At 38.7% G+C, this 26,081-nt stretch overlaps 1 protein-coding gene across 5 annotated transcripts in view; it reads left to right on the plus strand.

The window, feature by feature from the left end:
* LOC116287068 (two pore channel protein 1) overlaps window positions 1–26,081 on the plus strand; it is an 88,379-nt gene that overhangs the window by 49,730 nt on the left and 12,568 nt on the right. For 2 of the 5 annotated variants that reach the window (XM_089032843.1, XM_089032845.1), the window contains exons 3-23: window positions 613–825; window positions 1,721–1,834; window positions 2,175–2,305; window positions 2,462–2,550; window positions 3,415–3,449; window positions 3,583–3,641; window positions 4,051–4,150; window positions 4,748–4,864; window positions 5,051–5,114; window positions 5,228–5,262; window positions 6,901–6,964; window positions 7,039–7,099; window positions 7,598–7,649; window positions 9,469–9,547; window positions 9,711–9,755; window positions 14,817–14,873; window positions 15,329–15,397; window positions 15,481–15,553; window positions 15,970–16,077; window positions 16,182–16,253; window positions 16,945–17,034. The exons of 2 other annotated variants lie outside the window; for them this stretch is intronic. In XM_089032843.1, coding sequence (XP_088888969.1) covers window positions 613–825; window positions 1,721–1,834; window positions 2,175–2,305; window positions 2,462–2,550; window positions 3,415–3,449; window positions 3,583–3,641; window positions 4,051–4,150; window positions 4,748–4,864; window positions 5,051–5,114; window positions 5,228–5,262; window positions 6,901–6,964; window positions 7,039–7,099; window positions 7,598–7,649; window positions 9,469–9,547; window positions 9,711–9,755; window positions 14,817–14,873; window positions 15,329–15,397; window positions 15,481–15,553; window positions 15,970–16,077; window positions 16,182–16,253; window positions 16,945–17,034 — 1,727 coding nt within the window. The remainder of the gene's footprint in view (window positions 1–612; window positions 826–1,720; window positions 1,835–2,174; window positions 2,306–2,461; window positions 2,551–3,414; window positions 3,450–3,582; window positions 3,642–4,050; window positions 4,151–4,747; window positions 4,865–5,050; window positions 5,115–5,227; window positions 5,263–6,900; window positions 6,965–7,038; window positions 7,100–7,597; window positions 7,650–9,468; window positions 9,548–9,710; window positions 9,756–14,816; window positions 14,874–15,328; window positions 15,398–15,480; window positions 15,554–15,969; window positions 16,078–16,181; window positions 16,254–16,944; window positions 17,035–26,081) is intronic. One more of the 5 variants, XM_089032846.1, reaches the window with a different exon arrangement.

Below are 26,081 nucleotides of genomic sequence, written 5' to 3' on the forward strand. Positions count from 1 at the left end.
CGTCCAAAAATTGCACGTCAAATATTCCCATCAAAATATTTCAAAATCTATCCAATAATCTTTCCTTCATATTTTGATATATAATGAAGAGCATTGCATTTATCAAAAATCTGAAATAAAAAATGGGCCGGGCTCACCATTCTCGTTTTTGATATATCTTGAAAAAACATCTCAAAATAGTCGAAAACTGACACTATCCTGAGTGGAGATTGGGGCGAGTCAGATAAAAATCGCAATTTCTCTACTCAAAAAAGAGAAAAAAGTGATAATTGTTTTTTTCTCAGAATTTGTGTCAAACCATTTTCTTAGAATCTGGTCACGTGGAAAGCTGTCCCTGAACCGGGACACTACTACTAAAGCTGAAAGTTTAGATTTTTTTCTAGCACTACAAAGAAAACCGTCTCAAGAGGATACGTGAATGACTAATTAAATCATTATGTTGTCATGTGTTTAATAGTTGATGACTTGCTTAGATTAGATACTGGTCAATTTATAGACTTATTTATTGGTCCAGGTTTGGTTTTATCTTTATATTTTAGTTTTATATTGTCAAACTTTATACAGTTTAAAAGAACTATTAGTACTCATCGTAGATTTTTTGATGCTTCTTAGGATGCTGCAATATACTTAAATGAAGGACTTGACAATGACAGATTTGATAACCATCCAACAGATAGAACAAGACTATGGTACAACATAGCCCACAGCACATGGTACAACATTTTGGACTTGATGGCATCAACTTTGTTATTAAGCTTAGCACTTGCTGAAAAGACTAAAGTTGAAACAGTCTCAACAGAGGATGTTTTAATACTCCCAGTTCCTGTAAGTGACATTCTAGCTATGACAATCATTCTGTTGCTAGATGCTAGCTTATAGTTATAATTATGACTAGCTTCTTTTATGAAAAGAATAGAACAAGGACAATGTATGGAGGGGAACATTGGAGGGGGGAGGGGGGATCTGAACACTGTAGGTTTACTTAATAGAAACACAAACACTGCATCCCACACAATTTACCATCACCACAGTGCACCACAGGGTGTGATTTTTTTATCACAACACCTCAATAAAAATGCCCTAACTCTGTAAACCAAAATGTCCTTCTCTGTATGTATGCCATATATTCATATATTAGGAAGAAACCCACAATTTCTAACTGTAATTGTCCCTTCCAAAATTCTCTTGAGGAAGCATGAAACAATTCTTTTATCATTAGTATTGAATCTTAGGAAGGCCCTAGCCCTTTCTGCTCATGACACCAAATCATTTCAAATGCCATCAGGATAATTACTATCTGATAGGGAGGGCTCAATAGGGATGCTTTAGGTTCTTAATGAACTGCATACTGTAAAGCAATCGTAGGTGTGTTAGACTGATCCAACCAGTTTAAGGACTGTGAATTAGTGCTAGCATTAGATGTGAACTGAAAAGCATGCTTTATTGCCATAACTGAGCAAAGCTTGCTATAAGAAATGGAAGGGAGGGGGGTTTCTACCTCCCGTTCTCAGAACAAAAATTGCTGATTGTGTTATTTATTGAGGCAAAGCTTATATAATCATATGTATCAGTCTATAGCATGCTACACATGCCTTTTGTTCCTAGATAGTAGGTAGTGCTACATTCTTTTTTTTAATACTAATATCCTGTTCTTATCCCAAAGGTCAGTCAACCTGATTTGAATGTTTTATACACATTTTAATGATTTATGGGTTAACAGGTGCATGGTGTAATGGAAATATTAACACTGACAATTATTGCATGTGGAGTTTTTATCAAAATCAAGTGGCAGGGAGTAAAGTCAATTTTAAAGCACAAGAGATCCTTTCTCAAAGTAAGTTGTTTCAATACATTTTGTCTGATGTAAATGTGTAGTTTCAGAAAATATTCATACCCCACCCATGGAAGGAATTACCAATTCTGTTGGGGAAGGGGGTCAGAAGAAACAAAATTACAGAGTTTGCATGGAAGAAAATTGGAAGTTCCTGGGGGTTGGAGGTCCTTTTACAAATTTCCTCTGTAGGGGATATGGATCTTTTCTGGAAAGACACAAATATTATTTCTAAATATCGTATTTTTTCATAAAATAAAAAAAGTTTAGGTAGGTGCTGTGTTTTTTATTCAAAAAATGTAATAATACCAAATTCAATAAAGATTTTAATTTTTCTTTTCAGTTTATTGTGCTATGTATTATGTATATTGAAGCTATAGTGGTATTAATACGAAGTGAGAATCATATCAGAATTACTAGAGCACTACGCCCCCTATTTCTGATTGACAGCGAATACCTGAAAGGAACTAGAAGGTAACTAGTACATCTGACAGTGCTTATCTATAGGAGAAATACTTTCTTTTTTGGTGATTTTGCATTTTAAATATAGTAAATTAATTTATAATGATTTAAGAAATAATTGAAATTATTACGTTATTTTTTGTTACTATACTTTCTTCACTTTTTTAGGGTTTTAAGACAAATACTATTCTCTCTTCCTCGAATTCTCGGTATTGTGCTGTTGCTACTATTTTTCATCTTTATATCTTCAATGTTGGGTAAGATATAAGTTTTTATGTCAAAAAATAGTTGCCTGCATTCCATTATGATAACTCCTGTAACCCAGTGGGAAATAGAGATATCACATGTTAAAGGGGCAATTGGATGGAAACGCCCCAATTTTTGAAAGTCTGAGTAACTGAAGTATATGAGGATAATATGACTCCATTATGATTATGTAAACCAGAATAGTGAACATTTTAGCATAGGAGCCATTTGCAGTTGAGAAATTTTGTTCAAAAGCAGAAAGAACAATAGGGGTGAGTAAATGACGTCATTTACTCCACATTTAGATGCTGAATAAAACGGATAATTGTTATCTTCACATTTTACTGTGAAGAAAATATGTTGCTTGGCTACTATTGGGGCCATATAGACACGTTTAACTAAGTTTAAAGTCATTTCCAATTTTTATCCATTTTCATCCAAGTGCCCCTTTAAGAGCTTGATATCATTTTTATTCACGAGTTTCCATATGATATCATGAACGAGCAAAGCTGCGAGCCAGTAAGCGATATCACATGGAAACTCATGAATCTAAAAAAAGATATCATTCTCTTAACATGAGATAATTTGTTTATTACACATTTAGGGTCGATGAAATGACAAAATGTACAATTTTCAGTTCACTATCGTATATCGATATCATATCACTTCACTGATATGGTTTTTATTCATGGCTTTATCACACTGGTATCGACCCTAAGAGTGTAATAAATGCACCCATCCACGAATCTCAGCCATTGATAACCAGTATGTATATACCCAAACCCAACATCAAAATTGAAAAGAAAAAAAGTCCACATTTTTAACTCTAAGTTTAAATAATTAAGAGTTAAAATGTTTCCTCTGTATTTACATAGGCTTCTATTTATTTTCTTCTAATACTAAAGATGAGGTGAGTATGACAATGCACAATCTATTCATTCTTACAATATTTGTTCTAGGTTTATCTAGCCATGCAGTTTAGCATGCTGTTCATATGTATTATTATGCTATTACTGTTACTGTTTATTTTGTTTATATTTTAGTACTTTGCAACTTTTGAGAGAAGTTTTGTCAGCCTGTTTGTACTCTTAACCACTGCAAAGTATGTTTTAATTATTGAAATCCATTTTTATATAATATATTGGTTATATACTGAGATGAATATTGTATTTAAAAGACAACTGCCAGAGAGACATATAAGGGATATTGCCATGGAATACTGTTCAGTTTTTAGAAATTGATTTTTTCCCCTTTAAAGACTCATGGCTAGTGAATCGTTGGGTTTCACTAGCCATAGCGTTTTACATAAAAATATATATTGCTACAAAAATTTACTACCAAAATTCTATTTTAGTAGTCAATATGGGTATTAAATTAGAAAGATTCACTAGCTAAAACAAAAACAAAAAATCACTAGTATTTAACTAAGCTGGTATTATTACTTATGTAATGATAATTTATTTCATTAACATTTTGTAATATTATTTGTATCTTTATAATATAAATCATAGCTATCCTGATATAATGATGCCATCCTATGCCATGTCTCGCTGGTCTGTCATATTCTTTGTCACCTATGTTTCAATAGCTATATACTTCTTAATGAATTTGGTAAGTTACTTCATACCCAAAACACTAATTCAAGGATTTCAAATCTGTTAACACTAATATCAATATAAAGAGTTATCCCTTGCATTGCAAGTCTACTCTTCATCTCTTGCATGTCTAGAGGCCATGCTGCTGACTTTCGAATAACTGGAAATTCTGTAGTGACCTGGTAGATGGAGCATTCAGAGGTCTATGCTTGAGTTTTGAGTGACATAAATTATAAAAATAAGGGACCATTCATTATTTATGTCTAGGAGGAGCTGGTAAAAGAGGGAGTGCCTGCCATATAATTTACAGGGAAAGAGGGGAGGGGGGGCTTAGTATAAGGGTTGGTCTCTTGATTATCTTTTTACGAAGCACACAGAAACACGCAATGTGTGTGGGGTCTAAGAATTTCCAGCTACCCAACCTCACTTCTCCCCTCCCCCTCCCCTACCCCAAATGCCAAAGACATAAATAAGTTGTCACCCTAAATGAGTCTCCTACACTGCCGCTATTAGTGTAAACACTAATAGCAGCCGCATAGGAAACTATCCCTAAATGCCCTCATTTGAAAGTTTGAAATTATGTAATCAATTCATTTTAAAAACACTTTCACAGCTACTTGCTGTCGTTTATGAAGCTTTCACAAGCATAGAAAAGAACAAACTTAGAGTGTTGTTTCTCCATGAAAGAGAAGCAGCAAGACGTGCCTACGATTTGCTTTGCGATAAGAACGTAAGTATTCACAGCGTATGATAATCATTTTTGAATTGGTTAATTCTTTATATGAAGAAATGGATGACTATTATTTTTTTATATTAAAAGGTTTAGTGAGCACAGGATGTTTGAGACAAAATAAATTATATATGACTAAAAGAACCTTTTTTAAGTTTGAATTTAGTTATATATTTTCCCCTCCAGGCTCCACATTGGATAGCACTACCACAATTCCTGGGGCTCATGAAATTCTTCAAGCCAAAATACGGTACGAATGAGAATATTTTCTAACAATATTTTAAAGAATGTCAAAGATTTCCATATTTTTAACTCTGAGTTTAAATAATTAAGAGTTAAAATGTTTACTCTCTATTTGCATAGGCTTCTATTTATTTTCTTCTAATAATGAAGATGAGGTGAGTACAACAATGCGCAATCTATTCGTTTTTAACTCGTGGATATGCGAAGCATAGAAACGAGTTATTGTGAGGAGTCTGAATATGCAAATGTATCACTCGCTCACTCACTCGTTCACTCACTAAGATGTTAGCAGATCGATAATTAAACGTTTGTCGATCGTATTACGTCATCTGATTACGAATGTTACACGATACTAACAAGCATAAAGCTCTTATATTACAATAAAGATTACTTTGATATTTATATGAGGAAACGAGATGCTGATGTTCCATGTGGGATATATTCGGCTAGCACTTGTAGACGCAGTGGGGGCCCACTGTGCATGCGCACACTCGCACATAGTTTTATCTTCGAATTATTCATACTAAAAGAATCAAGGAAAGATGCAAATTGAAGTAAAATTATAAAATTAACGCATGAAATAAAATTTCAATGAGTTAGAACTTTTTTTTGCGATGTATTTTAAAAAGTAAACAAACACGCTTATTAGGTACAACGTCAACACTTCGAAGAAGAAGACTGAAGACTCGTAGATCGAGCCGGTTATCGAAAAAAGCTATTTTAATTAGAACTCAAGAAGAGAGTCTGATTTCAAGCACAGCTCAAAGTCACGGCGATATTCAGCAATAAAATCTCATAAACTCGATCGAGCGAAGTTTTAATATTACTGATCAAGTGATCAAGCTAAGTGACTTCTTAAGAAAATAATCAATGTAGATGTACGTAGATCGTAGAAAAAATAGCAAAAGACGAAAAAAAAGAACAATTCCAATGGAGTTTTGAAGGAAGTTCGGCCAGTTTTGTCATTTAAATAAGCCGTACTGAATAAAAAGTAGATTGATCGCCACACATACAAGATTACAAACAGCCGAAGCAATGCTCAGATTGTATGTTGAAATGTGCGAAGGTCTAACGAGAATTCGCTCGAATAAATAATCATTAATTTACCGACTTGGATGAAGACAAAATAAATAGCATTTCTAAACGTATTTCTATAAAACATTTGCTTAGTTCACAGTGTAAATAAATAGTTTCATTTGAAACAAATGTAGGAGCCATGACCCTTGAAGGTCAAGATAAGTAGTAATGTAAATCAACACGCATGACGCAACGCTTTATGTTGATCGTCCCGATTTTATCATAAACGGCCGATAATCTTGTATATTCAGTTTTGAGCTCGTAGGTCGAATGATTCCTGGAAAACACACAGCCCGCCTTTGAAATTAAAAAGAGAGAAAGCGTTTGTCGTAGTCGAAGTCGTCTTTCGTATTAATTGAAGTTCAGACAATTTAAATTCATCACAGAATTCGCTTCCAAACTCAACAAAATAGCGAAGAACTAGGTGTTAAAATAAAAATAAAAAGGAAGATTACTCATCTTACTAGATAAATTGAGTATTTGAAATATTTAATCGAGCGAAATATTTAGAGTCCTTTGAGAATGTCAACAAGCATAATAGGGCACAAGAAGACCAATCTTCGAAAAGTGCAACAAGTATCCATGAGTTCGCCAAAGGGCGTTTGATCACAATATTGGTTCTAAATTATATATGACTAAAAGAACCTTTACATGTTTTTAAAAGCTTTAGTTAACATCAACTTTAAGTTTGAATTTAGTTATATTTTTCCTTCCAGCCTTCACTTTGGATAACACTACCACAATTCCTGAGGCGCATGAAATTCTTCAAGGCAAAACACGGTACGAATGAGAATATTTTCTAACAATATTTCAAAGAAATTGTCAAAGATGACTGAGTATTCTTTGCTTTTCAGATGTCCTGCAGAATTACCTCGCATATAAATCGCTTGAGAAGGACGTTAAAGGCGGTCTGAAGTAAATATGAATAGATAATTTACTGTCTTTATGTATTTACTAACCTTCAATAAAAATGGCTCCCGGCGTTCCTCCTCGTAACGTTGGATCGCGATGCCTTATATCTTCTTGACGCTTGCGCGAACTGAAAATTCGCGCCGTTTTTCATGTTAGAACTCCCATAGGAAGCCCAATTTAGATAAAAGTGTAAGGTGAAAATAATATCAGAAAGAAATGCACTTTATTAAATGTTTTGTATTTAAGGCCAATATAGTATCCTCCATAAACAAAAACGAATGGGAAAATCAAGCAAAAACGTAGTACAATATTTTTTTAGCGTTAATTGGTTTTCCCACAGGGAGCCCAATATAGATAATATAATAACCTTCTCCCCCACACAAATTAATGATCAAAAAAATTCACGCTTTCTGGCATTTACTATTGTGCTAAAAAGTTGGTTTTATAATGTTTGCACCTATTAACTTGTATTCGAATCAAGATATTTCTATTTGTATGCAGTTTGGAAGAATTTTATGAGGTTTTTGAGAAAAGAGAACTTGTATGGAGAAAGGTAAATAGAAGTATTGTATCTGTATTGTAGCATTGAACAGGAATTAATTTTTACTGGGATATCTGTGGTATCACAGTCGTAAAATGCCTTTATTTATTTATTTATTTTGTATTTTTTGTATTTTTTTCCTCCGCGAAAAAAATGGCAAAGTTGCGCAATAGTTACCCAGTGGTCTTCAGGAACTTACCCAAGAGATCTTTGCGGGTATCTGCTATAGGAATCCCGTCTATAGTCCAAACAATTATCATGTACCAGATGCCAATCAATGTAACTATGTTGTCAAGTGATTATGAGAGGGCGGAGCTAGCAGATCACGTGGTACAGGTTTATGTCTACGCATGCTTTATTTCGTTGACCGTCGTGATTCAAGACAGCAGAACTAGAAATATTAATTCATCGATTTCGTAAACAAGGGTCATGAACAAGCCGAGAAGATAGGGATGATTTCGAAGTGATTATTTCTAAGAATTTTCAATGAACTTCATGGGCGGCAAAAGCTTGTTTTGGTTTATCTATTCATGATTCATCTACTCGATCAGTATTAAGTTCTGAGCGAACATGTACAAGCGAAGATCGATGAGGAGAACAGGGATTCAAGAGTCAGAATTACGATAAGCGATAGTATTTAAACAAATTCATTCAGCATGACTCGATATTCTCTTGAACTTGACAATACAGTCGACTCTCCCGTAAGCGACCACCCTGGGGCCAGGAAAAAGTGGTCGCTTACGGGAGATGGTCGCTTACTAGAGAGTTAACACAGAAAGCCCAAACAATGAGAATCCCAAACACAAGAAGCCTAAACCATTTATAATTTGTAACTCACGTGTTAAAACTACTGTATCAACGATTAAACTATTTTAATCAAAACCTTGAATGTGCTATATGTTTACAGTACTGTAATTGTCAATATTTCGTCGGGTTTTTAATATCCGATGACTCTATGTTCTTAAATTTTTTATTGTTAAAATATCTGTCACCATTACTGGCTCTTGGGTGGTCGCCTACGGGAGAGGGAAAACAATGAAAAATTCCAAAATTTTAACCCCAAAGGTGGTCGCGGTCGCTTACGAGAGTGGTCTCTTATGAGAGTTTTTTTTACAGAGTTTACGGGGAACAAAATGGGAATTTCAAAAGGTGATCGCATACGGGAGATAGTCGCTTACGAGAGTGGTCGTTCAAAGAGAGTCGACTGTATAGTCTTATAGCCGATATTTATTTATTTATATTAATTTTGGCTTCAAAGTCTACTCACAAAGGAACATGAGGTACACAGCAATATTTATTTTAAGATTCTATTTGATTTAAGAAGCAAAATAAATAATTTGCTACGCACATCACAGGGTTTGATCTTTGCCGTTTGAAGTGTTTTGATCTCCTTAAATTTTTCTTCAAAAAAGGGGGCCACTCCCTTTGGAGTTTGAAAATAATATGTAAGGATTAATCAAATCTAAAAAGGAACTATATAAACTACTCGTAGGTAATAGGCACCACACCCTTGTTGCAGCTGCTGCTGGACCTTGCAACATGAAATTCGGATTTTGTCCACTGTGATTGGTTCAATTGATGTGTTGCTATAATCCCCATGGGATGGCAGGAATGCAAAATGGAATTGAATGGAAGGAATTGTTCTCTTCGTTAATCATTGAGCTTTTTACTTTTGCTCATTCCCTACTTTAATTTTCTTCATATTTTTTCTTTACTCTGATGCAGGACTAATGTGTGAAACCGTAGTATAGTTAGGAACCTTTTTTGTTGTACCAAGATCACAACCTGCATCCAGTGGTCATTTCTCATAACAAAATTTTATTTGTTCTAGGTCTCAAAGCAGGATGATGAGTGGTTTCATTGCTTGGAAAAAAAGAGGGGATGTTGTGGTCTTTATCGCGCTTTAAAAGGTGAAATACTGTTTATTGAATTGATTGACGACCTGTGGATTTTTTTCTGATTTTTGTTTTTTCTTATATATATATACATGTATATTGTGAAACGTATATAAGGTTTTGCTTTTACGTCAATATTTTAGCCTGGCATAATTATGTGGCTGATTAAATCTTATAGGTATCCATTGGCTTGTCACTAGAAAAGCTTTTGGAATTTTTATCTGTAAGTACATATTGCAGGAATGTAGTGTGTGTGTGTGGGGGGGGTGAGTAATGTTAACTCAATTATCATTAGTCAAGTTGCTGTTAACTGTAATTTTTCTGCCGGGTGCAAGAATGTATGTGCGAGAGTAGCGTGCATAGCGGCTCTCAAAGGTGTTTGGGAAGGGAAGGAGAGTGGGGAGGGGAGGGGAAGGAGAGAGTCGCTACACAGGCAAGTGTGAGGGGAAAGAAGAGATCCATGCATTTGGTGCTAAGTATCAGCTGAATTCCCAAGAGCCATTTAGTAGCAAAGACCTTATCAGTAATAAAATAAAAACCTGAAGTTTAGCGTGGTGTCCAGTCCTCGCTCTCCACACCCCTTCCTGAAGCAGGAAGTATTTTAAAAAAATGTTGCAACAACTTGAATTAAGTTTTCAGTCTTGCTAACATCATCATCATGTAAATTAATTGCCCTATTTCACTTTGACGTCACTGCTTGTTTATGTGGGGGATAGAATCGCCAAATCCAATAGAAAATTCAGCAAAATTTGCTCCTAGCGAAACAGTTTAATCTAAAATGGCCTGGTTTTCAGATATAATAGCGGAGCACCATAGGCATAGAATATGGTAAACCATGCAACTCAGTTTTCGTGGTCATCGCATGGGAACCCTGTGCGTAACGCTAAAAAAGTGTCGCCCGCCAGGTGTACATCGCGTTTCTGATTGGTCGAGCTTTCAAATCACATGCACGTCACTTGGAAAATGACGACTTTTTTTTATTAACGAGCTTTTTAATTATCATTTTTTCGTAAATATTGTAAAAACGAAACAAAAATTCATTGAAGAAATCATGGAAAAAAAGAATTCGCCACAGTGTGAAGATAGAGGTTAGGACATTTTCTACTTTGTTTTATTCAGTGTAGATAACATAGCTACAACATTACCGGAAAACGAGCAACAAACTACCATGACGAACGAGCGAAAAAAGAACTTGTTTTGTTCTTATGCTAAGAGTATTCGTAGTTCATACATGATATAAAATAATCATTTGAAAAAGCACTTTTTGAATTCCACAATTAAACAAATCCAAGAGATGTTTGACAAAGTTTAAAGCTAAATAACATTCCTAAAATTACCGGCAAACGAGCAACAAACTAGAATGACAAACGTGCGAAAAAAAGTGTACCTGTTTTGTTATTATGGTAAGAGTACTTTCATTTTGAATTTCATTCAATTAGAATTTTATATCTTTCTACAGATGATTTATCTAAATATTGATGAGTTTTAAAATTACACCAAATATTTAACTGTTTGTTGAGCTTTTCGACCTAGTACATGATTATAATCAAAGGTAAACCCATGGTAAGCTCGTGAAGCTTTTTGAGTACCAATGAACTAAGATGATAACAAATGACACTTGGTGACTCATTTCATTGAGGGTATTGTGACCCGAGTAAGGTGTGATAGTCGGATATTGTTTTGTGCAAACAAATTGCTGTCTTTATCATAACAAGAGGAATTTTTTTTCAATAATGAGCAATAATGGCAAAAAGTGCCAAAAACTAGCCTTTCGTATGAGTTTTGATCCCAATTTTCGTTTTGGGTTAACACTCAAAACCCTTTTTAAACAGTTAGAAACTGATGTACTATGATAAAATGCCTGTTTGAAGCAATATTTTCAATTGTACAAAGATGTTTTGTTGCATTTGTATTAGAATCTTGCTTTGTTAGCCTTTTTTATAGAAAATATATGGGAAATAAGCATATGAAGGCCTAAACCTCATTTTCGAATAAAATTTTTGCTTTGCGTTAACACTTTGATTCCACTTTCATCGGTTATCTTCACTTCCAAACAAGTTAAACTTTCTGAATAACGAGATTTTAGCCTTGTACAACAGCCTTTCTTCAAGAAAATAGTTTTTGGCGCTCACTGCTTGAATATGAAGAGAATTCTCTCTTAAATTATTGGCTTCTGATTAGATAAGATAAGATAATATTTATTTTATACTTAATTCGCAATATAAAATTTAAAAACTTAAGTTTACAAATAATATATATAAAGATTAGAAATATAAATAAGAAAATATATAAAAAGAAAGAAAGAAATACACTATATATGATAAAATCTATTAAAAATTGGCTAGAATCCTTTCTTTTCGGATTTCTGGTTACGAAATTTTTCTACGATTGAGATTATATGGAGCGAGTCTAATCGATCCAATATATGACAAACCAGGCTGTTTTCGGATTCTTCTTCCAACGTAATGATAATTATCATATGACCCGTACGGCCCTGCTCGCGCGCTCTAATAAAACCATTGGAAAAAGTCACGTGATGGGGGCCGGACGGGTTGACGTAAGCGGGCCGGAAAAACCCGTCCGGCCCTGCTCGAATCCGCGCGCTTCCTTTTTCTTAATTATTTTTATTTTCGTGAGGGTCATATGATAAAATGCTTATTGACTGAGTTAGGTCGGGCCGTACGGGAAAATATTTGGCTCTCGGTCATTTGTACGGACCTCGCTGCGCTCGGTCCGTACGACATGACCTTGAGCCAAATATTATCCCGTACGGCCCTCCCACTCAGTCAATAAGTACATAATACGACAATCTCATGTCTCAAGGTCCAATAAAAAGAGCATAAAGTAAACTAAAAATACTTAGAATATGCTACTGATTATGAAGTGACCGAAAATCCAAAATGGCTTCTTCTGCAAATAACGTGCGTGGATTCTTCCAGTGACGTCACTTGGCGAATACAATGGATTCCATGGTTACGGGAATTACCCAAAACGATTGGCTGAGAAGCGTTATCCGAAAAATGCGAAATCTAGCCACTCCAATAGCTCTTCACGAGCTAAAAATGAGCTTAAAGGAGCCGTCTCATCCAGGATGCATTGCGCGCCTCTATTGTTATTTACATACGGGAATCGAAAAAGCGAGCTGTCAAACACACACGTGTCCACGAGCTGCGTTGTTGCTACTAAAACTACTAGACAGGGAAACTCATAAATTCTTCACCTTAAACTTGGATAAAAGTTTAAAAATACCTAGCTATGTTCGTCAATGCATATGGGTCGCCAATAGCGGATATTTCCGAGTCGGAAGAACTCGACACCGATTCAAAAGACGATTTTACTAAATGATATGAACATAAATTACTTCTTTGCTCACTTGATTTGGGGTGTCGCTACTTCGATCGGAGATAAGGCTAAGAGATTTGGAGATAAAGTTCGTCTCGTGGATACCGGAGTGGACCACAATTGTTTACGCGACCTCAGCAGTTCTTTGTAGGGAAAAATAAATGAAATACGCTTATGAAATAAATTTATAGTTTTACAAAATATTTTTCATCGTCTTGAATAACACTAACAAGTTCTTTTGCGTTTTCTGCCACTAGCGACGTCACCAGCTTCCTCCTGATCCGTTTCCTCGACGTTCACACGATGAAGCAAAACTTCGGCGAAGTCGCTATTATTTAGAGCCGATAGCTCCGTTTTCTCTTTTTGTTCCTTCCACGTTTTGTAGGTCGAAAATTTAAAAGTTATATGCTTCGTGCCTTCTGTCCGCCGTGGACGACCGCGAACCGGCATACTCGAAGACATTGACAAGTTTATGATCACTCAAGAACACAATAAAAATTTACATGACAAAACCAAGAGATATACAAAATAACTTCAGGAAACCAACACACGATAAATGAACAACACCAACGAGATCAAATTTTGGGTGTGAATAACACGATGTTTAAGATTTGGAGTGGATTCGGTAGCAATTTGAAATACTCTTACTTTCGATGTCGTCGAAAATGGCGCAGTCGGTCACAATTTGCAAAGGGAATAGCGCAATGCATCCTGGGTGAGACGGCTCCTTTAAATTTGTGTTGTTGTGAGATATGTTCCGTTATTGTGTAAAGAGCGGTACCTTGTCTTTCACTTCACTTTCAAAAGCTAAGAAAATGTTAAGAAACATTTCCAAATGCCAATTTACTGAAAAAGAAAATTTTTATTTTGTATTTGCATTGCATTTGCGTTATTTTCTATTTTGCCTCAGTTGTTCTTGTCAAGTTTAAATGAATGTAAACTTATTAGTTTTTCAAAAACTTTTGTTGTTAACAAGATGAAAACTGGTAAAATTGAATTTTCAAAATCTATTAAGCTTATGTTTTCAAACTTCTCGAAAAATAGTTAAGAGCTGACTTTTATGAATGAAAATACGGTTCTTGTAAAAACATAAAACTTTTGATGTGGATAATTAACCAAACATCGTTAATAGTGTAAAAGAAGTAAAAGTAAGCTTATGTATTTTGCTCACCTTTTTTTTAACCAGTTTTCAAGCGTGTTTCATAGTCTTGATTTGTCCATAAAAGTTCGGACATCTCCAAAATGTCGATTTCAATGAAAGACATCCGAGGTAAATTTCACTAAACCTGATATTGTATTGGATTATTTGTAGTTATCTTTCGTTTTATAAGTAAAATTAACCAGGAATTCAAAGCTTAAAAAATGTCGGCCATTGGAAAATGTTGTCGAAGAATCTTCCAAGAAAAAAACTAGACCCTGGGGGGGTCGGTGGTGAGTTGTGTACAAAATTCATATAAGTGGGATCGGGAGAGTATTCTCGCGCAAAGAAAACGATTCGTTTTCAGTGCATTTTTTATATTACGGGAGACATTATCTTAATATTGAATAAAAAAATTGAAGATTTTTTCCGACTTTAATTTTATCTTCCACATTCATTCAAATTGGGCTCCCTGTGACTTGCGCATCGGGAGCTCCGCTTTTAGGCAGTGCCTAAATATATTTAATATGTGTTAATATGTACTAAAAACATTCTGAGCGTTTGCTGGCTATTCTACTGCTCTTCGTTGATTGATACGGTCCGACGACCATGATCCTTTGCGTTTAAACAATAGATGGTTTTGATGTGTCGTCATAGTGAAATAGGGCAATTCAACTAAGCTAACGACAATGTAAAAGGACAAAAATAAATCATTTCATTCATTTTATTACGGGTACATGGAAATAATATAGAATATAGAAAACTACATTAATTTTTTAAATATTAATAAATTTATCTTTTCAGACGTTACAATCGTGGCAAATGGCTTTTCGTTCGTTTATGAGATTGTGATGCTATCAAGTAGGTCCAACACTTATGTTAAAATCATATTATTAATTATAAATAAATCTAATCTTAGCGAATGGCTATCTGGTTGCGCAAACTTACAGAAGAAAGAACTGCTCGGGGGACGCGGAAAATTTTTGCCACTGGAAAGAGAGTGTCCCGGCGTAATTCTTGCTGCTCCAAACCTCTGAAAAAGGGCGGTAGTAAATACTTTTTCCTTCCGCCCTGATACGAATGATTGCGCAACGCGTCTAAGATTTCGCGCTAACTAGCAAAAACTAGCTAACTGGAAATGTTGAAACGGTTTTCAAAAATGTCAAGGATTGCAGTAGAAAATAACGAGAAGGCGAGAAATCATTATATAGTAGTCTGTTCAGTACAGAATATGCGGAGAAGCATTATCAAGATTTATGCTTTTAAAAATATCTCCAATTAATGATAAATTAAACGACGTACTTTTAAATGTGCAGAGACTCCTGTTAAAGAGAGAATATTTGACACTTTGCACAGCCATTGGTATAATATTCTCTTTATTTCAAGTAAGTAAAAAAGAATGATTTTACCCCTACAACACGAGAGCAGTCGTATCACTTCTTACTGTCGTAAACTATTCGCGCTTTAGTTTATGGAACAGAAGTGTTGCTGAAGCTGCTTGGACTTGGTATCAGACGATACTTTCATTCTGGTTGGAACTGGTAAGTAAACGATTCGTTACCGTAACCGTGTATAATCAAAACTGTCCTCGTTAGAACTTATATTAGTCGTATTCCTTGGTACAAAATCTTGACCTCATGTCCGGGATCCCCCTTTGAACATTTTCCAGTTGGTTTAAAAAAATGGCAAACGCAATGTTCCATCTTTTCAGCACTTTCATTATCCACAGTCTCCTTGATGGCAAAATCGTCCTCCTTTTTGTGTCCATCTTGTTTCCATCTTTTAGGAGGGGGAGGAGGGGTGGTTCTATACGCGCATGCGCAACTTTTCATTCAAAGGAAATCTTTTTTATTTTTAAAATTGTGTTACACATAAATCATTTGAATTATTTATTCAGTTCAGTATATTTGTAGGTAATGCTTCTTATCAGTAACATGAACTGTTTTTCTTGTCGTAGGTTTGACTTTATAGTTACTGTTCTTGGTATAGCTGGATGGATCGGTGCGGCCGCCAACAGCTTTTCATTTGCATTCATTGTTTGTCTCCGACCACTGCGACTTTTACGGTAAGTTATTAAAACTGCTGTATCTTGTAAGCACACAAAACATCGTTGAGCTCCTCTGAAGGTTTGTTATATTGTTGATGAAATATTGTTTTGTTAATTCAAAGGCTTTTTAAACCCATACAAATGTATCAAGATGTGTTGGATACGATGTGGGTTTTGACACCAAGGATGTTCAGGTATTTCACATATTTTGCTTGTACTTGAGATAGGGAGTCCTGTAGTGGCTGTACCCCTCTTTCTCGTCCACTTGGGATTAAAAAAAACTTCTCTTAAGAAAGAGTATAGTAGACAGAAAAATTATATGGCGGTTCCCCTTGCCACGTGGAAATTCATGAATACAGGTTCCCTGTAACAACGAACAGATTCTCTTAAATATTTTTCCTTATCAACTAGTAAGTTAGAGTTGCGTGCACAGATATTAAAATAGAAATAAATGTATGAAAGGAGTAAAAACAGCTGTCGTGCAGTAAACTTGTAAATGATCAGTTTAGTTTAGTTAGATTAGAACAGGACTCATTAATGGCGTCATTTGTCTCCCGCTATCAGAATCCCTTGCACACTGTCTTTTGTTCAGTTAGTTAGCATTAATTTTCTTACTATTCTTATGAGAAAATACAATTTCGATTAAGAAAGAAAATTCGCGAAGCATCTTGGTTATAGAGAGAGTCAAATGACGCCATCAGGTAAGCGTCCTGGAGTAATTTTACTTGACTGTGAAAAATTGTAAGCATAATGCATAGTATTACACATTTATTCCATTCTTTACTTTTGTTTTATTTACACTGCTAGTCACTAATTATACAACTGTATTTCACCGGCTAAGTAAAATCACTCTGTTCATACTTTTTGATTGTTCGATCTTGGCAGAGTGATACTGGTCATCATGTGCATCTACTACTCTTTCGGTATCATTGGTATGGAGTGTTTTGCTGGTCTTGAATTGAAAAACTGTTGCGTGTAAGTGCAGCTACATAACTGTTATCAGGGGCTTAGCGAAGGAAACACCCCTCCCACTCCAAAAAATGTTAATTTCTCTTTCTTCCTATTTTGTTCGGCTACCTTTTGATTTGGTGGGAATTTTCGCGCCAAAACGCGTTTGCTCGCACCTCTACTTCTGCTACTCTCGCTACGCTTCTGACACCTGAGATATTTGGTTTCTTTGCTTCCGTTGTCTTTAAAACTAAACTCATGTGGAACATGAGAGAGAGAGAGAGAGAGAGAGAGAGAGAGCGAGAGCAGCAGTTAGGCGGACTCGCGGAGCGCCGACAAAGCCAAAAATCGAAAGTCGAAAAACATCAGGGGGGGGTGGGTTTTTGGAGGTCGGTTAACCGCCCTACAGGGGGTCTTGCGCGATCGGCCGACACGCGAAAGGTGCCTAACTGCTGCTCTGTTGGGGTCGCAAATGGAGGGTAAAATATTCCTTAGATATACATGGCATCCGTCAACAAGATTCAAAACGAAACTGTGCGCAGGCTGGGAAATCAGGTGATGGATAGCTCAGATGCGGATTTTGTCTTCGCGACGTTTATGGAGGGAAAGACAGACAAGACGATGAATCACGAGATGGCTGAAAAGATAATCGACAGAATGCCGGACGGTGACTACCGTTTGGAGTTGACGTTCGTGAAGTATTTGGACGGCGAGTGGGTGATAGAAAAGGGCCGTAATCCCATCAGGGCGTCTGGTAAGCAGAGTTTGTTCGTCTTGAATAAGCAAACGAGACCAGGGGCATTAGAGGGGATTGACATGCTATTCTATGAGGTCGCTTACCCGGTTACCGTTGTCATTTACGGCGCGTACGAGATCGAGGAGCCAGACGTTAAGAAGTTGCGACCAATGCGACATCCGGGTAATTGTGTTGCGAAGTTGGTAAGAGAGTTCTTTGAAGATTCCTCTCGTGGCGGTAAGCTTACGCCAAAAAGAAGTGAAGTCATCAGGAAATGGGAAAGAGATACTAATAAAACCGGAGGTACCATCAAAAACATCAAGAAGTTAGAGACGGCTTTAGAACGCCGCATACACGTGAAGGACATCACTGACGGTTGCATTTACGAAGGGACGAAAAAATATGGAGGTAGAGGTGCCCCTATTGTCATCTACCAACACAATGGACACGCTTGGCGAGAACTTAGGTTCCCTAAGAAAAAGGAGACTAAGGTCTATAAGACGTCGCCGTTGGCAGAATTGGTCCACGAGAATTCCGTTTGGTTGATGGACGCGGAAGGAAGTCAGTTCATGACGCAGGATGGTACTCTCTACCGCCCTGAAGTAGAGCATCAACGCATTCGAAGTGCGTGTGCGACGTTAGGGGAAGACTTTTCAGACGAGGTCTTAAGCAGCCGTAGTTTGGACTTCCTAGCTGCGAAGAAAAGAAATGGATGGAAGTCCACGCCTAAGGAATTTGGAGACATAGCCAAAGCCTGCGTAGAGCACGGCCATGGAGGTTTGTGGAATATGGAATATGACGAGAACGAATACGTCTCCTTAGACATGAAACATTGCTACCCTGCCAGTTTTAAAGGCCTCGGGGATTGTAAGGAGTATTACGACCGCTACGGGCATCCAGACTCACAATTCTTTCGTGTGTCTTTGCCAGGTAAATACGACGCCCCAGCTACGGGGTTCGTGCGGTTGACCACGTGGAAGTTAGCAAAGGGCTTACATCCAATAATTTACGCGTGGTATGGGAAACATCTGCAGGAGAAAGAATGGATTCCCATACCCCTGCTGAAGTTTCTCGAAGAGCGCGAGCTTCTCACGTACGCAGCGCATGAAGCCATACTTTGTCACTCTGCATTTACGCAATGGTTACCGGAGCATAACCCCACCGCCAGAATCGTCATAGGAAAGTTCACCCAAGGCGCGAAAGAAGGAGAAAAGCACATGCAGCGGCGTTTGATAACCGATGACGGAGAGTTGAGCTTCCTCGTAAAACGTGCACATGAGCAAGGAACTATGGTGTCCGTAGAGAAGTGGAATTATTTCATAGAAGGCCAAGGGGAACGGCAATGGAATGCGTTGTGTTATTACCAAGATCATCGCCCGCAATATTACCATTTACGCGCCAGCATGCTCGCATATGCGCATATTAATCTATTGTCAATGCTGTTGCGGTTTGACAAAGAGGACGTTCCACGCGTGGCCACGGATTCCCTCTACGTGAAGCCCGAAGTGTTAGAAAAAATGCAAGAGTTTTACACAGCCGATGAACTCGCGGAAAGTGGTCAATGGCGTGTGAAAGATGAAGAGATAAAAGCCTGGAGAGAACGTGTGGAATACCACGGGGAACACGTAAAAGGTGCCGTCGTCCCCACTGAGGAACCATTGCCATCCGTTGTGGACCCCATTTCTTACCAACGCTTTTCGTACCTGTACGGGCCGGGAGGCAGCGGTAAAACAACTAGGGTTTTGGAATTGTTCCCTCGCGTGAAGGTATTGACGCCGACGCACCGTCTGGAAAGAGAATTGACGGAGATGGGTTACGACGCGCAAACGTACCACAGCTTCTTTCGCTGGAACGGTCAAAAGTGGGTGCCGGAAGCAATACGCGACATACCCCCGGTGATATTATGGGATGAGATTTGCACCGTGCCATTAGAAATCCTGCAGGAATTTGTAGACTTCCTCCGCGGAAAGTGTCAAGTGATATTTGCCGGAGATCCATGCCAACCTCCTCCCATTTGCGGAGAAATGCCCCATAAATGGTTAAAAGGAATGGTAGACCATGCAGAGGAAATCAACGCCGACTACCGTAGTAAGGATCAAGTAAGAAACTTAAAGGCGGAACTTCGGGGCCTCAGTGATGCCGAGCAAAACAAGACGCTGCGTAAACGCATCCGAGCGAAGTCTTACGAGGACTTCCTTCACGCGTGGCATCCAGAGGATTTGGTGTTGAGCAGCAAGCGCGCAGCACAATCGCGAATACAGAAAGATTTGTTAAGCGTACACCGCGAAAGATTCCCTGGCCATTTGGTGCCCGTTTGCTACAAGCCTCGCGATACCCGCATGCAGAAGCGTGACGTGTGGGTGCCAGGCACCGACGTCCAACTGCGAAACGCGGTAACTCATGATAAAGCCTGGGTGCCTATGGGAAAGGTTGAAAAAATAACCTCCCATCCAGATTGGCGTTTGGGATATTGTATGACAGTCCACAGCGCGCAAGGGCTTACCATAAAAGAAACCTTATGGATCATAGACCAGCGGTTATGTTGGAGTAATTTGATATATACCGCTGTGAGCCGTGTGGAGCATGCCAAACAGTTGCGGAGGGCTTGGGGTCCGCAATTGCGTTACGATAAAACGCCAGAAGATATAGCAAAGGAGAACATTGCTAAGAAACTCCTTCGCTACAAAAGACACGACGAAGAAAAAGGCATGGTGTTCGACCTATGCGTGGACGACGTCTATAAGGAAGGGGCACGGTGTGCCAAGTGTAACATACCTCTACTATGGAGGTTTGACCCAAATGACGATCAGCAGTTCTCCGTGGATCGTATAAATAATAAGCGCGGGCATTGCAGAGGCAACGTAAGACTGACATGCCTAGAGTGCAATCGGGCGCGTGGAGCAGCACTACTCTGAGTCTTTGGGGACCATGAGCAGCTCTTCCATGACAAATCCACGACTTGGGCCATTTAGGTAATACAACACGGGTTGCCCTTCCTTGGTGACGGACTTCGAAATCTCATACGTTTCCAAAGACCAGTTAGGATCCGTGGCTCTCTTACTGCCACCTTCGAGTTCCCCCGGCTGATAGAGGTATCTGACCACTATGTCGCGGGGGAGCTTTTTTTCCTTCAGTCCGACCGCCCTCGAACTTCTGACGTAGGACTTGTGTTCCACGTGTTTCTTTTTTATGGCATCCTTGGGTTTTATCCCCGTAGCCCTGGCCGCCTCGTTGTTCAAAGCCGCGACGACCTGGGGGAGCCTCTGAGTCCATTCCCTGTTGCGTTTGGAGGGATCTTCCAGCTCTTTCCAATACTGGTACCCAAAGAGACGCTCGGCCAGGGTCTTATTGAATCTTTCAACAATGCTCTGACCCCTGTGGTACTCTGCTTCGGCTCTCCTAATCTTAGTGCTGTGGTCTTTCAGGGTCTTAGTAACCACGCCCATAAACTCTGTCCCCGCATCCACTTGCAGCAGCTTAGGCCATTTCAAAACGCGCTTATAAATCCTACCTAGGGCTTCTGCGACTTCCCCAGAATCCTTGCTGGTTATGGGTTCAGCGTCTTTGTATCTGCTTGCGATATCGACTACGGTCAAAGCGTATCTATAGGTCTTTCTTCGCACCTTGTCGTGCGGTAAGAAGAGCAAATCCGCCTGATGAACTTCATTGGGGGCATTTACGGTAAAGCTGGGCCTGGGAATGTACTTGGGCACGGGAAGATAAACCTGCCAGAGGGTTTGTTTTTTTAACCAGTTCTTAGCTGTTTCATCTGATACCCTGGCCGCGGTCGCGAGTTTCTTAATAGCCGACGCTCCTTTCCAATAGCCTTCGGGTCCATAGTAAATCCTTTTGAGTTTGTCCTCTACGCGGCCCATTATATGAATTCCAGGACAAGATTGATCTTGCGTCCGTTAAAATCCACCGTCTTTCCGTCCACCTTAATGGTGATGTTTATGCTTTCTACCAAATTAGACAAGTCATAGCTCAAAGAAATGGGAGTGTATTCTACCAGGTCAAATGGATTACCCTTAGATAGGAATTTGGACATAAGAGAAGACTTTTCTCCATTGTTGTAACTATGGACTAAATCGCAATAGACTTCGTAAGAGGATGCGACTTTCCAACTTACGGGAACTGCCGTGGTGGTAATTGCCTTTTTCGAGACATTTAATAAAGTTCCTAATGGTTCAAACTTTCCTAGGGTTACTGTAAGGTTCGTCATGTTATGTTTGAGGGTCATTTCGTGCGGCAACCCCGTGGTGAGAGTATAACCGTGTTTTGCTAATTCCTTAGCAAGGGTGATTGGTGTGTAATGTCCATCGGGCAGCAATACGCCTTGATAATTGCCGCCGCCGCCTTTATGCTCAGTGACCAAGGCATTCACTAAATTATACCAAGAATTGTACAAAGAGCAACTAACCAACCGAACCTTACAGGCTTTGATGGGGGGATTCAGATAAGTGGTAAAGTCATTCTTGTCGCTTTCCAAAAAGACGATCATTATATTAGGGGCATTTTACAATGCCCACGCCAAAGCTACGCCTCCCGCCAGCCCTGCGATGCCAACAAATACCAATTCATTGTCTTTTTGTTTCTTAGAAGGCTGGTAGTAATTCTTGAACTGAGGCTTTCTCATTCTAAAGTCGGGGTGTGCTTGCGCATAAAGTTTAAAGGCGTAGTCTGTGTTTTCGAAGTTCTTATCCGCCTGCATTTTGTCTTGGTAGTTCTTATCCAACCAATCCCTGTAAGCTTGTCTTTTTTCATTCCAAGCCGCCACGTCCCTTTGATATTTCTCCAGCGCTAAGTCGTGCCTCTTCCTTTCGGCGTTAGATTCTGCGTTTCTATCACCGCTAACTAATTTATCCAGATATCTACCACCATAATTAGCCCCTGTGAATGCTAAGGCTGCAATAACTCCACCTGCGACTAAGCTAACCATTTATATATTACACCGTAGGCAGGTACTTTTCCTTCCGTAGGTAATCCTTTAGCATGATAGCCCCGCCTACGGCAGCGGTCATCTTAGCAAAATTAGCGAAGCTCTTGCTTGGGTCTTCAGTAAAGTCTTCTTTGAGCACTTTCTTACCTACCCAACCAATACCCGCAACGATGGAAGTAATGATAGCTGCTTCTTCGACAGTTTTCAACAACGCGGTCGACATTATATTACAAAGCGAGAAGGTTATTCCATTTCAGGGATCTTACTTTTTCTAACAGCTGGTTCCTGCACGGGTGCGCGATATGTTGGGGCCTCCCACTTTACCTTTGGCTTCGTAGCCCGCCATTGTAAGTAGAGGCTGCCTGCTGCTATAGCAACTCCTAACGCGCCAATGACGTAGCCGGGATTCCAAAAGGATTCCTCTTCTCCTACCTTTTCCTCTTTCTTTGCTTTGTTCTTTTTATTCATCTCCGCGAGCTTCTTCCCCGCGGCAACTCTGCCTGGAGATTTAGCCTTGGTAATCTTGGTATCTTCTACGGGTGGTTGTTCTTCGGTGCCGCTCATCTTATATCTAAGGACTTGAAGGACTTGACAATGACTTAAGGACGACTTGACAATGACTTGATGACGACTTAAGGACGACTTGAGGTGACTTGACTAAGTACTTGACAACGACTTAAGTAAGTACTTGAGGATAACTTAACTAAGTACTTGAGGCGACTTGATCAGGTACCTCAGTAAGTGCTGCCTGGAAGACCTTTTCGACTTCTCTGTCCTTCTTGAAGTCCTTCCAAGACACCAGTACCTCCTTCAAGTCGACATGCTGAGCTACGTGCAAAGCCACAGAGGCGACTGCCATTAACTTACCGCACTTCAAAGACAACCACCCACAGGTTATCTTAAGTTCTTGGGCGATGACATAGTCCTCGCTTATGTCCTTCCGCAGTTGCTCCACGTCGTCTATGGGCAGCGCAAGTCCAAGCAATTTAGTTGCAAGTCGGATAGCGGAATCTGCTACGGCGTCCGTGGTTTTGCTTGCAAGGGCAGCCTCGTACCTCTTATGGAACTTTTTGACTTCCTCTTCCGACAACTTATTAACCTGCTCATGGGTAAGTTCCTTGCCTATCATTTCTTTGCACTTCCCCGAAGACACCAGGATGTTAAGTTGTTCCTTAAGGTTACTTTCATCTAGCTGCGTGGGGACTTCATCTAAGAGCTGCTCAATGTCCATATATGTTAATGGAATACGGAAACCTCAAAGAGAAGATCATTTTGGAATGTTGGTGCGTTTTTAAATGCCGCATGTATTCGTGTAACTGTTCCTTGGATATCTCACCGCCGTAGTCGCTTAAGATGGTTTCCAGGTCACTCCGACTCGGAGTATAAAATACGACCAGGGAGCCTATGTTTTCCCTAAAAGGCTTAGAGACGCTGGTAAGCTGCTGCGAGAGCAACCAAACGCTGATATTGTCATGCCTACCGCTGAAGGCGAGCTTCACTAATTCAGAAGTGCGTCTTTTTACGTCGTCCCCGCAGGCAATGTCATCCAGTATGAGGAGTGTCTGTGTATCCTTGGGGAATTGCTTGTGCCAAAACTTCAAATGGCTGGATAACTCATTAGGGTCCAAAATATCCACAAAGAAGTCGTCATCTTTCACTCCTATGCCTTCCCAGGTGCGGTTATTCACATAGGTGGGACAAAGCAGCACGATGTAGTCAAAGCGGTATCTAAAGGGTCCTAATAGCTGCTCCACGACGAACTGCGTTTTGCCGCAGCCGGTGGGTCCTACGATCAGAGCATTGCAGGGAATATGGTTCGGATCCATTATATATACGATGGACCCAGTGGACGCAGTAAGAAGGATTGCCGGCGACGCAAAAGATAAAAGAGACACCATAGAAATGCAAAGGGAGGAGATCGATCGGCTGCGGGAGCGCGTGCAGGAATTGTATGATGAAATGTGCGGTCTGAAGCGCGCGGAAAGGTTTGGCGCCTTGTTGACGATGGCCGGTTGGGCGAAAGAAAGCGTGCAGGACTTTATGCGATATTCCCTGTAGAGCCGTTTAAAAGACACTTCAGAATGTTAAGTGTATGGTTGTTAAATTGTTAAGGATGTCTGCGTATGCTGTCTAAAAGACACTTCAGAATGTTGAGTATAAGGTTGTTAAATTGTTAAGGATGTCTTATATGAGTCTTTTAAAAGACACCTTAGAATGTTAAAGATAAGGTTGTTAAATTGTTAAAGATATACACATGAGTCTTTTAAAAGACACCTTAGAATGTTGAGTATAAGGTTGTTAAATTGTTAAAGATATACACATGAGTCATTTAAAAGATGTCTTAGAATGTTAAAGATGTGCTGTTTTCATTAAGAATGGGATTTACACAAACCTTATTCTGAGACATCTCTTAAAATAGTAGTCTTAACAATTTAACAACCTTATACTCAACATTCTAAGGTGTCTTTTAAATGACTCATGCGCGATATCCTATGTAAATTGTGTAAGTCATTTAAAAGACACCTAAGAATGTTAAGTGCATGGTTGTTATATTGTTAAAGATATATACGTGTGCTGCTTAAAAGACACCTTAGAATGTTAAAGATATACTGCACGTGTGCTGTCTAAAAGACACTTCAGAATGTTAAAGATATACTGCACGTGTGCTGTCTAAAAGACACTTCAGAATGTTAAAGATAAGGTTGTTAAATTGTTAAGGACTATTATTTCTTTTTTTAAGAAGATACCTAAGAATAAGGATATTTCTTTTCTTAAAAAAAGATAATAGTCTTTAACAATTTAACAACCTTATACTTAACATTCTGAAGTGTCTTTTAAAGCAGCATGCATATGTCTTTAACAATATAACAACCTTATACTTAACATTATGAAGTGTCTTTTAAACAGCACACGCACACATCTTTAACAATATAACAACCTTATACTTAACATTCTTAGGTGTCTTTTAAAGCAGCATGCATATGTCTTTAACAATATAACAACCTTATCTTCAACATTATGAAGTGTCTTTTAAACGCAGCATGCACACATCTTTAACAATTTAACAACCTTATACTTAACAGTTCTTAGGTGTCTTTTAAACGCAGCTGTATGCTCCTGCAGACCTATTTTAAAAGACACTGCAGAATGTTAACAATAAGGTTAAAAATACGTTATATTGTGGTTAAGATACACTTAAGTATAAATGAACTGTTCAATGTGTAAAAAGGTGTTCAGCACCAAGCAAAGACTACAATACCACGTTCGTCGTGGCGTTTGCACAAAGAAACCAATTAGTAAAGTTTGTAAGGATTGTGGTAAAGAATTCAGTACCGTTCAAAAGATGCGACAACATCAAGACAAACGCATTTGTGGGCTTTGTAAGGGCTGTAATAAGGA

Source organism: Actinia tenebrosa, unplaced genomic scaffold (genome assembly GCF_029948245.1).
Source record: "Actinia tenebrosa isolate PJP-AT-01 unplaced genomic scaffold, QUT_ActTen_1.0 PGA_scaffold1__47_contigs__length_23844297, whole genome shotgun sequence".
NCBI classification, from domain to species: Eukaryota; Metazoa; Cnidaria; class Anthozoa; order Actiniaria; family Actiniidae; genus Actinia; species Actinia tenebrosa.